This window comes from Pseudopodoces humilis, chromosome 25 (genome assembly GCF_049639895.1).
Source record: "Pseudopodoces humilis isolate 2021_Gansu_Grassland_sample_001 chromosome 25, ASM4963989v1, whole genome shotgun sequence".
Taxonomy (NCBI): Eukaryota; Metazoa; Chordata; class Aves; order Passeriformes; family Paridae; genus Pseudopodoces; species Pseudopodoces humilis.
Window position 1 is genome coordinate 6,020,623 of NC_142224.1, and position 16,164 is coordinate 6,036,786.

The following is a 16,164-nucleotide window of genomic DNA, read 5'->3' on the forward strand; positions in this document are numbered from 1 at the left end:
GTTTTCCAGCCACTACAGACTGCCACCAGCTCCTCAGTACCTCTGTAGATGGTTGCCATGGCTTCTTGTCAATATTGTCCATGTCCTTTGGATTTCTCCCTGAGAAGGTGACAGCCGAAGGGGAAGCAAGTGACAGCTGATGTTTGGGAAGTGTGGATTGCCTGGTGAAAAACTGACTTGCTGAGCCTTCCAGTTGTTTATTCAAATATGAATCATGGTGCTGGACACACTCAGCAGTTCCAAAGGCTTGTGAAATTCACCTTCCCATGCACAGCAAAATCACCTGCACATGTCCTGGAGTTGGCTTGGGTGTGTATCACCACAGAAAAGAATAAATCTCTTTTTACTTTTTCTCCCTCTTCTGTTGAATTTGGCAGAGATGGGCTCATCTTTTTTTAAATCCAGAGCTATGTGCAAGCTCATATACAAACTTGGAATGAATTCTTTGGTTACAAAAATAGCCTTCTGCGTGAGTCGAAGTGAAAACCTAATTGCTTTCTGAAAGATTTTCTGCTGTAGTAAATTCAGCTCATTAGCATGGCTAATTTCCATGCTGCTGCCCAGCATTTTATCCTCACTGATAGCTGGGAGCAGCCAGCTCTGTAATAGTGTGAGGCTTCTCCAGACCCAAGCCAGGAGGTCGTGCCTCTCTACCCAGTTTTGAGGATTTTTGGGCACTGCCCTCAGTGCGAGAGCAGAGAGGGGAAAACTCAAGTCTCAGCTTTTTGTATTCAGAGTTTCCTGAGGAGCCATTAAGACTTTGTTCTAACAGCGGAAGCAATTTGCAGGGAGGAAGCAGGAGCCCATTCTGGGGAGGTTTCCTTGCAGTCCTTGCATCTCCAGCGCTGAGGGGTCTCACGTCCTCGTGTGGTGGAGACAAAGTGGATGGCAGCGTGGGCAGCCGGGCTCTCCTGGTGGGTAAAACCTCACCTGCCTCACCTCAGTGCCTGTCCCTCCTGGGGCAGGTGAGTTTGTTGGGAATGGCTGGATGTGCTGCAGGGATGCTGTGTGAGGAGTGTGTGGGCAGTGCAGCCACTGGGGATTCTCTGTGGAGTGGGCCTGTGCTGAGTCTCTTTAGCCTTTTTTTTGGTCATGCCTTAACACCTGCATGACAAAGGCTTTAAAATGCAGTGCTGGAGAGTAAGGGGGCTGACAGCTGTGGTTTTCTGGATGCCAAGTGCCCAGAGTGAGGCTGAGTGCCACCCCATAGAACCAGAGTTACAGCATTGTGCTGTTCTGAGCTGCAAGGTTTGGAAAGGAACACATCTTAAGTTGCTTCCCTGATGCTTTCAAAACTTCCCAAGGCTTAAACGGTACCAAAGAGCCGTCAGTGTTTTGCAGGCAGTGCTAGAGGTCAGAATTTTCAGCAGAAAGAGCGATGGTTTCTCTAAGTGGCCGCGGTCAGTCAGTGCTGGCCGTGTGTCTGGCCTGTCCCTGCCTGGCTGAGCTCCGCAGGGATCCCAGCTCAGCACCTCGAGGGCTGCTCCACCTGTGTATCCAACTTCCAGTAAAAGGGCTGAGGCTCCTTCGGCAGGCAGCCTGTACCGTAAGAGGCTTTGATTCATCTCTGACTGGAAATGGTTTGATAATTCACTTTGTTTGCGTAGCGGCGCGTGGGGACCAGGGACAGGCCTTGGGTTTGCTGTGGGCTCGAGCAGCCAAATGTAAATTGTTATTTTTGTCCCTGTCCGTGTTTCGTGTGTGGTTGGGTCGCTGGTTTGACATTATGAAGAAATGAATGTCTCCTTTTAAACATAGGGTGGTCTCTGTTCCAGATCCCTCGAGTGTCCTTTTCTGAGGTCAGATGGAATATAGTCTAAAAACTGGTCTGATTTCAGCTGTTTACTATGAAAACTGTAATCCCCAGTCTTCACTGACTGAATTGGGCTTCTTGGTTGATTAACAAAAAAAATCACAGGAAATTTAGAAAGTAATCATCTGGTTGATGTGGTTGCCACGTCTGCCCTGTCTCCCCACCTCCCGCCCGCTTGTCCTGAGCTCTGTGAGCATGGACTGGGCAGACACATTAAACAGTGTTGTGGTGCCCGTCTTCTAGAAGGTCAGACTGCTTCTGACATCACAAGGTCACCAGATTCACTGGAAATGTGACTTAATCCACCACACAGAGGAGATGTGAAGCTTCATCAGTGTTTGTTTTCCAGACAGAAAGCAGCTTAAAAGCACGAGGCGTCTGTCCAGAGGCGGGGAGTGGAAACTTGTGTGTCAGTGCTCTCTGAACCGAAGGTGATTTTTCCTCAGTGTAGGATTGGATTGTTTTTTAACACAGAGAGCAGCGTCAGGTGCTTTGTGTAAGTACAGAGAGCAGTGAGTGATGTCTGTAAGGGTTGTGCAATGAAATGATGTGTTCCTTCCCCTCTGGAAGGCACCCAGAGGAGCATCGCCGTGCGCCGGGGAGCGCGGTGACGCCGGCCCAGCCCCGCCGAGGCTCTGGGTGCTCCGGCACGCTCAGAGGAGCAGGGTGCTGGCTCCCAGCTCAACACTCAGGTCAGCTCTGGAACCTCCACTGCAGGGGAGGTTTGTGCAGACTAAGCTCTCAACGGTTAATTTTGGCGTACAGTTGCCCTTGGTGGTATGTGAAGCATTCTGTAGCCTCATTGTTTCTGTCCTTCCTCTGGAGCTGCTGCAGAAATGTCAGTGGGCTCGGCGCGCGCTGCCTACGTGCAGAGCCTGGGCCTCCGCTCCCACTTCTTCATCAGAAGTGAGATTTCACGCCTCACCTAAAAAGGGTTTTTTGCAGCCTCAGCAGGACTGGCTGGGCAGAGGGGCAGCAGAGTTTTCTGGGTGAGAGGCAGGGGGCAGGGGGTGCCCCAGGTGCCAGCACTGAACGCGGGTGTCACCGGCTGTGCCGGGACTGGTGAACGTGGCTTGGGCAAGGAGAGCCTTGCAGAAAGACACCTGCTGCAGTAGCTGGGTTTGCTTTCTTGCCTGCAGGAGAATTGCTGAAATATTTGGGAAATTGTTGAGAGATTGGAGCCTTGTTCTTGCTTTCGAGGGCACTTTCTGTATGGACAGGCTGGATCCCAAATCCCCGTGTGGCAGGTGTGAAGGACCTCATTTAGGAGCTGAGCTATTACCTGTTGATCAGTGGCTTAAATTGGAGCAGCCCTTGCTGTGCTCTGCTGTCAGTCTCCGTACAGTAACAAATTTATGACCATGCAAATGCCTTAATGAAATACGACGGGGCAATTTGAGATGGTCACTTTGAGGGTCAGATTTGACTTGGTGATGGTTTTCCTTCTCCAGCCCTGGTTCAGATTTGCTTATGGAATAAGTTTGTCCGATGAACAAGAGTTAATTGACAAGTTATTTGAAAAACACCTCGAGTCTGTTGCACAACATGAGTGGGCAAAGGCAGAAGTAGGTTGCTGTGCAGTCAGGAGCAGCACAACTGCTTTGATGGATCTTGGTAATTAGTATTTACTGCGAGTCAATTATGTCGCAGGTATTTTAATGAATGGGTGACTGGGGAAAAACACAACCACCTGATGAGAAACCTGCACAAATGATTTATTGTTATTATTTTCAAGAACAGATCTCTGTATTGAGCTCCCAGTTTAATGGGGATTAGGGAGGGATGTGAATCATTTCAGCCTAATTTTGGCCAGAGATGTTTTGAGGCCAACTCTATGGCCCCACCAAGGAGTTACAATCTCCTGAAGTGAGGCTTCCCTTCCCTGCCTTTCCTGCTGCCTGTCTCCTGCCTGTCTGTCCCTACTCACAGGACAGTGACAAGTGGCTTCTGTGAGTCTGGTGCTTGCAGTTTTGAAGTGGATTGACTTCAGCTGGGTCACTGCTGTGTGCCTGCCTTTGTGATCTCTTGGAGAGGCTTTTCCTGTCCGTGTGTGCAGTGCTGGCTTCCAAGGAAAGCCCAGCTGGCAACAAACACTACCTTTGAGTGAGAGTACAGGCTTTCAGCAAAATATTTGGGAGTGCTCAGATTTCTGTAGTGGAGGCCAGCTCCATTTTTATAATGAAATGCTTTCTTGGATTTCACAAGGATGTTGTTGCATCAATACAGAGAGAGGGAGGATGTTAAATCCCTCCTGCAGCTGGTGGTAGCTGTGCTGGTTGGAGAGCTGAAGTGAGCAGTTGTCTGTGGCTGTGACTACCTGGGACCTCGCTGGTTCCAGCAGGAGTTACCTTCGAGGCATGTTAGAGCAAAGACGTGTTTCCTGTGGAAAAGCAGGGGAAAGGAAGGATGGCACGTGGCCAGGACATTGCACCTCTCTCCCTCGAGGTGATGTGGTACAAGGCTTGGGGTCTGACTGAAGGCAAAAGCTGGAAAAGCTTCATTTTCATTTTGACGTAGAAAAAGATTTTAAAACCTTCGCACTTGTGTACAAAAGAGTTCTGATTTTCCAGGCATCCCCTCAGCTCTCCTCTGTATAAAATGAATTTCAAAGCCTTTCACTCAGAAAGGCAAGGACTGGTTGGCAGCGGTGTGCCTGATCCCTGCTTGTGCCTCTCCCATGTCTGCTGTTGGAGCTGGAAACCACACTGTGCCCTCGTTGTTCCCACCTCCCCAGCTCTCTCCAGAAGCCCCTGTGTCCATAACCCTGTGTTCTCCTTCCCCTCACAGATCACCTCGTGGCCCACGGCCGCATGGCCGAGAAGGAAGCCCGGAGAAAGTTCAAGCAAATTGTGGCTGCTGTCAACTTCTGTCACTGTCGTAACATAGTCCACAGGGATCTGAAGGCAGAAAATCTCCTCCTGGATGCAAACCTGAACATCAAAATAGCAGGTGAGCTAAGCTGAGCGGTGTGGGAGGAAGGCAGCTGCTTTCAGGAGTTAATAAATGTAGGCACTGGCTGCTTCCAGGTATTCAGGGAGAAGGAAACGTGCAGCTAAAGGAAGCTTTGGATTTCTGTGTGGCCTGCTGCCCAGAGCTGAAACTGCCAGGTTGTAGCCAGGAGATTTATACCTCCCTTCAAGTAGTGCAATGTAAAACAAGAGGGAAGAAAAGGCAGGTTTGGCTTCCCAGGCTGCAGACACTGTGGTGTTCACTCCTCTGGGTGATGGGTGAGACAGTACCACAAAACCAACCTTGCTGTGAGTCCTGCTGCTGCTCAGGGCTCCTTCAGAGCAGGTCAGGCTAGGTGAGAGAGCAGGAATGGCAAAGCAGGGATGACAAGGTGGATGGTGGAGCAGTGAAGGGGAAACTGCGCTCCTGGAATCACTCACAATGTGTGTGACAGAGCCAGAGTGGCCTCAGTGCTTTGGGGGTTTATTCCCTGCAGAGAGAAAAGCTGAAGCAGCCAAGCACACAGGCCCTCACTGCCTGCTCCCAGACTTTTGCGGGGCAGAGGGAATTTTTTGTCACCAGCTTTCCTCCCCGGGCATTTCTGTCCTGACCTAACACAGAGCTGCGTGTCTGTGATCCTCTGAGCATGAGACTGAGCCTTGGCTGATCCTGGGGGACACTGACTAGGCTTGACTTGGTTGGGCTTGGTGGGATTATGACCAATTGAACCAACAAGTTGTAGCACTTAAGAGTTGGGCTCAATCCTCGTGGGTCCTTTCCAACTCAGAATATTCTGTGATTCTACCCTGCCCATCTCATTTCATGGACTTTGGAAGTGGCAGAGCTCGTACTCAGCATTTAATTCTCCCAGAGCCTAGAGCACAGCAGGGCACCCTTGGAAAACACTTGGTTGCCCCCTCTCCCTGCACTTCCTGGGTGAGCTTGTTGTCTTTTGCAAGGGTTTGTAACTTGATTTTTTTTTTTTTTAAGTGCTGAGGGCTACAAAACTTTGCAGTCTGAGCAATTTTACTTCTGGGAGGTGGGAAATACTCCTCAGTCTTGACAGCATCTTGAAAAAAGGAGCCAGTCCAGCTCATTGTTGCTGTTCTCTCGTGTACCATCCGGAGGTGTGGTGTGAGATTAGAGTTCAACACTCGGTTTGTGGTAAAATCATCAGTAATTTCTTCTGTTTCCCTCATACTTCATCTGTGAGGAGAGAGCAGGGAAGGAATAGGAAGGAGAGATGAACTTCATGGTTTCCCTCTGGTGCTTAACAGTGTGAGCCATGTCCTCCTTGGCACAGGGATGATAACCTGCTCCTCACTCTTCTGGGAGCAGGAGATAAGGGAGACACATCGCTGAGGAAGCAGGAGTGCAGCTCCTTGGAGTGGGAGTGGAGAGGTTGAGGAGCTCAGGGAGAGGCTGCTGGGGAGGTCTCTGAGCAGCACTTTCTGGTGTTTTATGCAAAGGCTGCACTAATGGTTTGAGGCCATCTTGTGTTCAAGGGAAAAATCCGCTCTGTGTGGAGGGGGAGGGTGCCTGGCAAACAGCGAGAAGTTAAAAACTAACCCTGGTGGAAACTGGAATTCAGCTGGATTTGCTGGAGAAATGTCCATATGCGCAGGCTGAGAAGCTCTGGAAATTGTGGAAACTTTTTTTTATCTAAGGGAGTTGGAAACTATTTTCCTTCCAAATCTGTGCACCCAGAATGACTCCAGGAGATAGTCCCCACCCTGGTGGTGGCAGTATTTGCCTTGGCAGGAAGATGCTGTAGTGCTTTGAAAAGTAGCCTGGAAAAGCTGATTTATGGTATAGGATTTTCCAAGTATTAAGTTTTCTCCCTATAACTCACCAATTACAACTTGACACCAGTTCTTCCATTGTTTCAAGAGAAAAAAAAACCTAAAAAAAAAAGAAGTGATAGCAACAGATCTGCTCCATACCAGACCTCCCAGGAGAAATGCTACAGAAATGCACACACCAGTTACACTGGTGGAGAACCAGCTGAACCTTCACTGCCAAACCCATTAACCATGTCTAACTCAAACCTCAGAGCTTTTCATACTCTCATCAGTGCAGGTTTTCTGGCACTTTCCACCTGACGTCCGTTTGCAGCTTTAAATCCTTTGCCTGGCATTAGGCAGGTCCCGGCTCCCAGGCTGCAGCCCCGGGCTGGGCAGGGCTGCTGCTCTCCCTGGGGCTCGCAGTTTGGGTTGATTTTTGATTGATTGCCGCTTTGCTGTTTTTCCGTAAACAGCGAGATCCCCGTGCTGTGACCCTCGCTCTCATTTTTCCCATGGATGCTTTTTCTCCAGTGTACCTTCTCAGAGTGTGAGTCAGTAGCTGCTGGCACCGCGTTCCCTGTGCTCGCAGCCGCAGAGTTCAGCCAGGAGTTGATGATTGCTAAACACCCCGGCCTTGCCGGGCTTTGGTTTCAGAGAGGAATCCGATCTATGCATCGCTTTGCATTCGTCTGCAGGAGTCGGCTGCTCCTTCCCCTCCTGAGAATGAAATCCCTGTTGGGCAGAGACTGAAGCCACTCCCTGAGCTCTGCTCCAAGGAAGCTTGAGGGACTGGACCCAGTGTTTTGTAGCAGAGATGTTTGTTTTAAATGTTTTCCCTGTATCACATCACTGTGACTCACCTTGCTGTTCAAAAATTCCTCTTTCCCTCTGCATCTGTTTGTGGAATGAGACCCGATTGCTCCCTGAGGATTTGGATTTATGCATCTCCTTGGCCATAGATTTTAAGAAAGTTTATTTAAGTTGTAACTTGTGTTTTTGTTTGGTTTAGATTTTGTGCTTAGTTGCTCTGGGGTTTTCAAATCCTCCCGTGAACTTTCTTTGGGTTTTTAAAGCCCTGCTGTTTTCCCCAGCCTTGACCTCAGTCCCACAGCGCAGGTGGGATCTGGAAGCCGTTTGCAGCCTGGGAGCAATGTCCCTGTCCAGGATCTGCCTGGCTCCAGCTCCCCACAGAGCCCAGCATCCTGGCTGCCCTGAGCCCGGGAGGGGCTGGGCAGAGCAGCATCTGCACAGGGAGAGCGTTCACCCCGAGATCCGGGGCAGCCGCGGGGCGAGCGCGGAGCTCTGGGACCCGCTGGCCCCGTTCCCTAAGGACAGACTCTGCATTTTCCCTTCTCCCCACCTCCTCTCCCCGTCCAAAAGAGCTGTGAATCCCTGGATGAATTTCAACACGATGTGGAAGGGGTGAAGTTTCCCAGCTGACCAATCTGCAGGAAGCAGAGGAGGGTGCAGGAGGCAGCTGTTGCGTGTCTGTTCCGAGGCTGCAGTGCTGCCAGCTGGCATGGCACGGCCCTGGAATGGCATGGATCTGGAATGGCACAGCCCTGGAATGGCACAGCCCTGGAATGGCACAGCCCTGCCCCTGCTGCTGACACTGGCTGTGACCTGGGCAGCACAGTGGGGAGCACCTCGGGCCTGTCGCCTGTGCCGTGCACTCCTTGGAAAATACAGGCGGTTCCCCGGGTGCCCAAAGCCTACTTGTGCACTTACAAGGACAAATAAAAGCAACTAAACCAGGATAACTTGCTCAATATATGGGAAGTGCCAGAATTCCACGGTCATGAGGAGTTTATGTCTAACCCTGATATGAGTGCTGTGTGTTGGGAAATACATCCAGTGCTGCAGCATTTATTGCCAGCTCCGGTGGCTGTAACTCGGGCACTTGTTACCCATCCTGCTTTGAACGTGAGACAGCAGCTCAAAAGCGTGCAGAGGTGGAAGAGACAGTTGTGCAGCTGTGTGCTATTTCCCTGGAATTGTCCTCCAAAGGCTGACTGGAGGTTTCACTGCCAACAGTAAAAACCCAACAGACATGTAAGTGCCTTGTTTTGATACCACAGTGCCTTTAAAGAACATTTACCATCTCTGGTAAATGGGGTTGCGCATAAACCGTCTCTGAGGTGGGGTTGGAGCAGCCTGGTGTGTACTCCAGGTGTTTCCACAGGAACAGGCTGTGTCAGGTATTCTCCACGTGCATTAATCATCTCCCCAGTGAGAATTTCCTCCCTGCGAAGGGACAGGGAGAAGGAATTCAGCTGTGCCCCCTGGAGCTGAGCTGGCAGGAGCAGCACCAGGTGGTCTGCTGGGCTCTGCAGATACTGCACAAGAGAGGAGAGGAGTCACCTGAAATTAGGTCGTGGAAAATCCTGTAAGGAAAGCAGCAAGAGGGAGCACAAACTCATCAGTTAGTGCATTCTGGGATTTGCCTGCCTCTGGCCCAGAGCTGTTGGCCATCGCTGGTGATCCTCACTTGGAGTTCAGTGTGGAACTGGTAATGAATTGGTAATTAACTGGTAATATTGGGTAATCTTGAATCTGTTAGAAAAAACCTGTGGACACCTCAGAACTCCTCTCTGGGACTGTGATTGCTTCGATTCAACTGAGGAGAAAAAAAAGAAAGGAAATTTAGTGAAGAGTCTTTTTATAAGAACCAGCTCCCTTCTCTTGGATCCAGACTGGTTTCCTTGCCCTTTGCAGTGCAGGTCCCAGCTGTGAGCCAGTGGGAGGCAGGTTAATTAACAGAGAATGCCATTAGTGCCCACTAAGCTGATGGTTGGCTGCCTGTGAGGTGAAGACCTTTCTCTTTCAGGATTTGTTATTTGCTCCTGGTGCAGGATTTAACTGTGTTTGTAGAGCTGCCCACCATAACCAAATTTTGCAGCCCCTGTAGTGTTTTCTGGAAAAATCAGAATTCTCATTCTTTTTTGCTTTGCACTCTGTCCATGCTGACACTGCCCAGAGCTCAGGGCACCAGGGAGATGCCACCCCTGGAGGTGTCCAGGGAAAGACTGGACATGGTACTCAGTGCTCTGGGCCGGTGACAAGGTGGGGATCGGTCACAGCTTGGACTTGATGACCCTGGAGGTCTTTTCTAACCTCAGTGACTCCATTTGCAGTGCCTGTGTACCAGTTACCCATTACAGGATTGTCCATGACTTGGCCAGACTCAGCAAGTTACTGAAATGCCATTTGTTCAGGACAGTCCGAGTGAATCACATTCCTCTCATCTGTTCTCTTTGTTCTTGCAGATTTTGGGTTCAGCAACATCTTCACCCCTGGCCAGCTCCTTAAAACCTGGTGTGGGAGTCCTCCCTATGCTGCTCCAGAGCTCTTTGAAGGCAAGGAGTACGATGGGCCAAAGGTTGATATTTGGGTATGTGATGAGCCTCTTTCTCTCTGACTTTGATGTGATTTTTGCTCTGTTTGTTTGGCTTTGCTTCCTGAGTGCTCAGTACATGTCTTGGAGAAAAGCCCTGACACAGCAAAAAGTGTTTTCCAAAGAAACGCTTCCAGAACTGCATTCTGGCTACTACGTCCTGTATTTTCCCTCTGGGGAGGTGCCAGAAGCATGCATTACCCAGAGAGGGATTTGAATTCCGGTTGGCATTGCTGACTGGGTTTGTTTTGGGCGCAGAGCCTCGGCGTGGTGCTGTACGTGCTGGTGTGCGGGGCCCTGCCCTTCGACGGGAGCACCCTGCAGAACCTGCGCGCGCGGGTGCTCAGCGGCAAATTCCGCATCCCCTTCTTCATGTCCACAGGTAAGGGGGCAGGCACCTGGGGACACAGGGCTTTTCACTGCACCTCCTTCAGTTTTAGCTTTTTACAGCGTTGTGGGGCACTAATTCCCAGCAGCAGCCCCGTCAGAGATGAGTGTTTGTGTCCTGCTGCTGCAGAAACACTTCAATAATAAATCTTGGGTGTGAAAACTGTGATTAATTTTCATATAAAATCAGCTTAACAAAGAGTCATATGTAGGTACTTGGTTGCCTGCTGTCAGGTTAAGGAGTGATTTTGTGTGGAGTTTCCCAGGTGAAAACTTCCTTGTTTGCTGTCTTATCTGGGGAGGAGGTTTTCTCCATGCAGAAAATTCTGCTAAAACGTGGAGCTTTCAAAGCAAAGTTAGAATCCCTTAGATTGTGCCAAACAGGAGAGCCTCAGCAGTCCCTCTTGGTGACAGCACAGGTGTAATCACAGGAGAAATCACTCACAGTGAGCTGTTGAGTGGAGAACATTCTACAGGTGCTTTGCTCTCAGGCTCCAAAAGCCACTCACATCAAGATGGGGAGGAGCAGGGTGACAGGGTGGATTCTCTCCTTCCTAACACAGGGAATCAATGTCTGCAGCAGTGTGGCACACTGGGGGCCCAGCAGGTGCAAAGTGCAGAGGAGAAGCAGTATTTCTGTATTTTTGTGAGGTGACTTCCCAGAGGGGAGCCTGGAAAGGGAACACTGCAGCAGCCGTGTCCCTCCCCACGGGTGACCCAGCCTCTCTTCCCTGGCAGAGTGTGAACACCTGATCCGCCACATGCTGGTGCTGGACCCGAGCAAGAGGCTCTCCATGGAGCAGATCTGCAAACACAAGTGGATGAAGCTGGGGGAGGCTGATGCAGAGTTTGACAGGGTGAGCAGCAGCGAGCAGGGTCTGCTCAGTGACTCGAACGGGCTCTGGGCACTGGCGCTGCAGTGTTGGTTCTGCTCTTTGGGAACACTCATTCCCATGCGTGGCCTTTCCCTTTTCAGCGTCTCCTGGCCTTGCTTTCCACATCACTCCTTATCCAAGTACATTTTTGTATCTTCCCCCGTGGCACTGGGAGCTGGATTTCCGATGGCTTGCCATCAGACTTCATGCCAGCCGCAGCCAGAGCCCGGTGCTTGGGCTCTTGGGAGCGCTGTGACTCATCAGTGTGCCTTTGGGAATGTCAGCCCTGACTGTGTGCCTGTGTCCTCACAGCTGATAGCGGAGTGTCAGCACCTGAAGACCGAGAGGCAGCTGGAGCCGCTCAACGAGGACGTGCTGCTGGCCATGGCGGACATGGGGCTGGACAAGGAGCGCACGGTGCAGGTGAGGCCTGGCGTGTCCTGCCTGCCCCTCTTGCTGATCAGTGGCTGTGTTTGGTGGCAGCTGAGCAGCCTCAGCACAGTATAAATTGTATTTTATCCCTGCACAAGAAGGAGTGACCGCTCTTGCTTTGCCTTGCAGTCGCTGCGAACCGACGCGTACGATCACTACAGCGCGATCTACAGCCTGCTCTGCGACCGCCTCAAGAGGCACAAGAACCTGCGCATTGCCCCCTCGCCCAGCATCCCACGCACCATGACCTTCCCCACCTCGGCCAACATCCAGGTGCATCCCCTTTGCCAGTGTTCTTCCAGCCCTGCAGGGCCAGCCAGGCCCTTACCTGCTAAACTCAGACTTGCTGGCAGGTGTCCACACCCTGCTGGAGTGTCAGAACGTTCCTCGCCTGAGAACTGGGTGTGTGTTTAGGGTGCCCTACTCCGGAGGTTAGGAACAGTGTGTGCCTTGCCTGAACATCCTTCAGACAGTCCCCTGCTCACTTAGAGGGGAAGGAACTGAGGGAGTTGTTGGGAGCTGGAGTTCCCAGCCCAGGGCTGCTGTGTGATGCTTCTTTCCCACCTTGTGCTGTTGTTGGAGCAACGAGCACTTGCTTTGGGAGAGGCCAGGTCATAAGGAAAGCAGAAGAGATGCTGACCCTGCCTGAACAGAAGGAAGGGGGGTAAACAGGCAACCTCTTGAGAATAAACAGCTCTTCACTGGTTCCAGGTGCTTAGGGCTGGTGTTAATCCAGCAGTGTTTGTAAAGCAATGCTGCGTTTGTGTCTTCTGATCCTGGTCTCTCCACTCAGCAGACGGAACAGACAGGCAACACCATGAACATCAACGTGCCCCAAGTCCAGCTCATCAACCCTGAGAACCAAATTGTGGAGGTGAGGCACACCCCCGAGACCCCTGCAAGCTCTTTTTCTGGCTCACATTGAAGCCTTTCCTTTGATCCTGGTGTTGCATTTCAACATGTCCAACGTTTGTCCTGCCCAGACCGATGGAACAATGAACTTGGACAGTGATGAAGGGGAGGAACCATCACCCGAGGCTCTGGTCCGCTACCTCTCCATGAGGAGGCACACAGTGGGAGTAGCTGACCCACGGTGAGTGCTGCCCTCTAACCTGGACATTCACTCCCAGCATGTGACTTTGGTCCTTCTGGGTGTTCCTTTAAAGGTCCCAGTCCCCCTGAACAGCTTGGTCAGTATTTTAGATGGGGATCAGGTACTTTCCTCCTGCTCCTCCTGGAGTTCTGGGTAAGTTGTGCTTTTGGTCAAGGCAAGTGTCTCACCTGAGCTGCACTGCTGTCATGTCCAAGGTGAAGTGTTTGTGATAAATGCCATTGAGGTTAATGCCAAGAGCTAATTCTGGCAAGTCTCAACGTGGAGGGAAAAAAAGGGATAAATAAAACCAAAGAGTGGCTTGGCTGCTCTGTGTGACCATTTTCCAGAGCAGTAAGAAGCTTTATGTGAAGGGAAGCTGGGTGTACTGGGTCTGTGAGGGGTTTCCTCACATCATGCCTAACTCCCCTCTCCAATGTGATTGTCCAGGACGGAAGTCATGGAAGACCTGCAGAAGCTCCTGCCTGGCTTCCCCCGTGTCACTCCTCAGGCTCCGTTCCTGCAGGTGACCCCGAATGTGAACTTCATGCACAATGTGCTGCCCAGGCAGAACCTGCAGCCCACGGGGCAGCTGGAGTACAAGGTACTGCCCATGACCCTGCTGTGCTCTGTGCCCTGCCAGCTGGGAGGGTGTTTGTGCTCACACTTGCTCCCTCTTTGTCACTCCTTGGACAGCATAAGCCTCAAGAATTACTCTCTTTATGCACGATTCCAATTGTTTGGTTCCAATCTAAAGTAGGTTTAGATCAAATATTAGGAGAATTTTCTTAACTGTGAGAGTGGTGAGGCACTGGATCAGGTTGCCCAGAAAAGCTGCAGATACCCCACTCCTGGATGTATCCAAGGCCAGGCTGGATGGAGCTCTGAGCAACCTGGCATAGTCGAATCCCCCCATGGCACGGGGATGGAATGAGATGATCTTTAAGGTCCTTTCCAACCCAAACCATTCTGAGATTCTGTGAAAAAGCTGAAGAATGAAAGAGCAGTGCAATATGAAATTAAAAAATGGGCTGGGGAGAAACAGGACTGTGCTGCCTGGCTTTGAGCTGCAGCTTGCAGCCTGCCTGCCCCTGCCCCACATCACTGGAGATGCTGGTGACATCCCTGAAGCCCAGAGGGTTTGTGTTCTCCTGCAGCGTGCCCTGGGGCTCTGGCTGGGGTGGTAACGCTGCTGTGTGTGTGTTGCAGGAGCAGTCCCTGCTGCAGCCCCCCACCCTGCAGCTGCTGAACGGGATGGGCCCGCTGGGCCGGCGGGCGTCGGACGGCGGGGCCAACATCCAGCTGCACGCGCAGCAGCTGCTCAAGCGGCCCCGGGGCCCCTCGCCGCTCGTCACCATGACGCCAGTGAGTAGCAGGGGACGGCAGAGTGCTTAAAAATATCCCCTCCCGCAGGCAGAGGCGGCTGTGCCCAGGTCACAGCGGGCACAGCCCTGCAGGGATGTGCCTGCTCGCTGCCAGAGGTTCCCCTGCTCCCCCTCGCAGGGCTTGCTCGCTCTCCTGGAGCTGGCAGGTGGGGTTGTAGATCCCTCTCTGGAACTGACGGTGTTTGTGCGCTTTTTAATGGTTGCTTTTGTCCTTTGCTGATCCTGTGGAGAAAACTGGAGTGTCCATCTGAGGCATTCAGGCGTGTTCTCGCTCCCTGGGTGCATCTGTATCAATGAATTCTCCAAGTAGCAGCAGCCCTGCCCAGGCAGTTGGACGGGGGAAGGAATGTTGGAAGGGGTTCCTGGCCAGGTTTCCTTGATGCTGCAGAGGAGCCAATACACACCCCTGTGGAAGCTCGTTTGGGAAGATCAGGTGTCCCCTGTGCAGAGGGGATGGTGCTGGGTGTCCTCCTGAGCTGCGGCTTCTCTCTCCGCAGGCTGTCCCAGCTGTCACCCCTGTGGACGAGGAGAGCTCCGATGGGGAGCCGGATCAGGAAGCTGTGCAGAGGTAACTCCCACTCCGTTAACATTTGCCCTTCCTACCTCCATGAAGCTCACCTTGGGCTGTTCAAGAGCTGATTCAAACACAGCCACCTCGTCAGGGCACCACTGCTGATTTTACAGCGAAGGCTCAACACTTCTCCTGTTCTTGTGGGTGTTGATTACTGTAGGCAGTTACTCCTCTGGCACTACTGGGTGCTTGCAAAGCTGAATTCCCCTGAAATGGGTAGCTGATTGAGCAGTAGTTTCTCCAGAAACTCTTGGAACTGCTAAATTCCTTTGCTTAGTGTGCACCAGCATGCGATCCACACTAACCTGCCAAGTGAGTGCCAAGGGATTCCCCTCCCTGCTGGGTGCTGGAGGTGGGAGGATCTCCTCTGTGGCCTTGGGTGCCAGTGCAGCAGCTTTTGTATCAAGACATGCAGTAAACATCCAACTCTGATGCCTCAAACAAAGTGAGCTTGCTGGAATTACGGGTACCTCTAGCTGCTAATTTTAGCATCAGGCCTTAAAATAGCCTGCTCCAACAAGGAAAGCATTATTAGCTCCCAGGCTGGGAACTTCTGTTCTCTGTGTCTGCTCTAAACACATTGTAGGAAGTGGGTAGAACGTGCTTGTACTTTCTCAGTCCATGAACACACTAACCATGGCCTTGCTAACATTTTCTTAGGAGCTTTTGCATAGTTTCTTCTCTGCTAACCAGCTGGGCACTACGTGTGGTGGGTGCTCCTGCTTCTTACCTCAAACTGGAAGAGCTTTCTGGATCCCCCCTTTGTACAGGTCATCACCTGGGTAAGGGAGTGGCTCCTCGGGGGCTCACAAGGGTTCACACTGGGGGTTGTTGCAGGCAGGGTGACACTGGGTGGGTGCAGATCATGCTCCAGAGCCTTGGCCAGCTGTGCTGCTCTCAGTGCTCCCAAGGAGCAGTGGGTGTGAGCTGTGACAGACTGCACTGAGACTCTTTTTGCCTGCCTCAGCCTAGAAAGTCTACTTGTAGCCTCAGTAATAGCTTCAACAGCCATTAACAGCTTTAATGTAGGGCCAGTAATGTCCTCTGACAGCACCTCAAGCAGCAGGTGGTCTTTTTGGCTGTGCAAGCATGTTAAATCTCATTCCTGGCAAGGGAATGCCTGGACATCTTACCTGGGCAGATTTTCACTACTCTAAACCTGAAGGTTTCAGTTGAGCCTTTAAAGCATTAGCTCAGCTGGAAACATTTTGAAGCCCCTGTGCAGCGTTTTGAAAGGCACTGAAATGTTCAGATCCCACTGAAAACCAAGTCCCCTTGGACTCAGAGGTCACTTCGCTGCTCTCGACAGTGCTGCCCTTAGTTCTTTCACAGCACATGTTCTTCTTCCACCAGATGGCCTTGAAAAGGCACCATCCAGGTTGAGTGTTAGCTTGCTGTCCACCCCCTTGTGTTGCGACATGTCAGTAGTCATCAGAGGAGAAGGGTAAATAGCATTAACATCAGGGACAGATGCAAATATTTAG

The 16,164-nt window shown here is 51.5% G+C and overlaps 1 protein-coding gene across 5 annotated transcripts in view; it reads left to right on the forward strand.

The window, feature by feature from the left end:
* The window catches only part of SIK3 (SIK family kinase 3), a 68,091-nt gene that overhangs the window by 36,880 nt on the left and 15,047 nt on the right, over positions 1–16,164 (forward strand). For 3 of the 5 annotated variants that reach the window (XM_014259853.2, XM_088066941.1, XM_014259854.2), the window contains exons 4-14: positions 4,601–4,762; positions 9,813–9,937; positions 10,199–10,322; positions 11,066–11,184; positions 11,515–11,625; positions 11,764–11,907; positions 12,428–12,508; positions 12,618–12,727; positions 13,175–13,328; positions 13,934–14,089; positions 14,607–14,677. In XM_014259853.2, the coding sequence (XP_014115328.1) occupies positions 4,601–4,762; positions 9,813–9,937; positions 10,199–10,322; positions 11,066–11,184; positions 11,515–11,625; positions 11,764–11,907; positions 12,428–12,508; positions 12,618–12,727; positions 13,175–13,328; positions 13,934–14,089; positions 14,607–14,677 (1,357 nt within the window). The remainder of the gene's footprint in view (positions 1–4,600; positions 4,763–9,812; positions 9,938–10,198; positions 10,323–11,065; positions 11,185–11,514; positions 11,626–11,763; positions 11,908–12,427; positions 12,509–12,617; positions 12,728–13,174; positions 13,329–13,933; positions 14,090–14,606; positions 14,678–16,164) is intronic. The other 2 variants (XM_088066942.1, XM_088066943.1) reach the window with 1 other exon arrangement.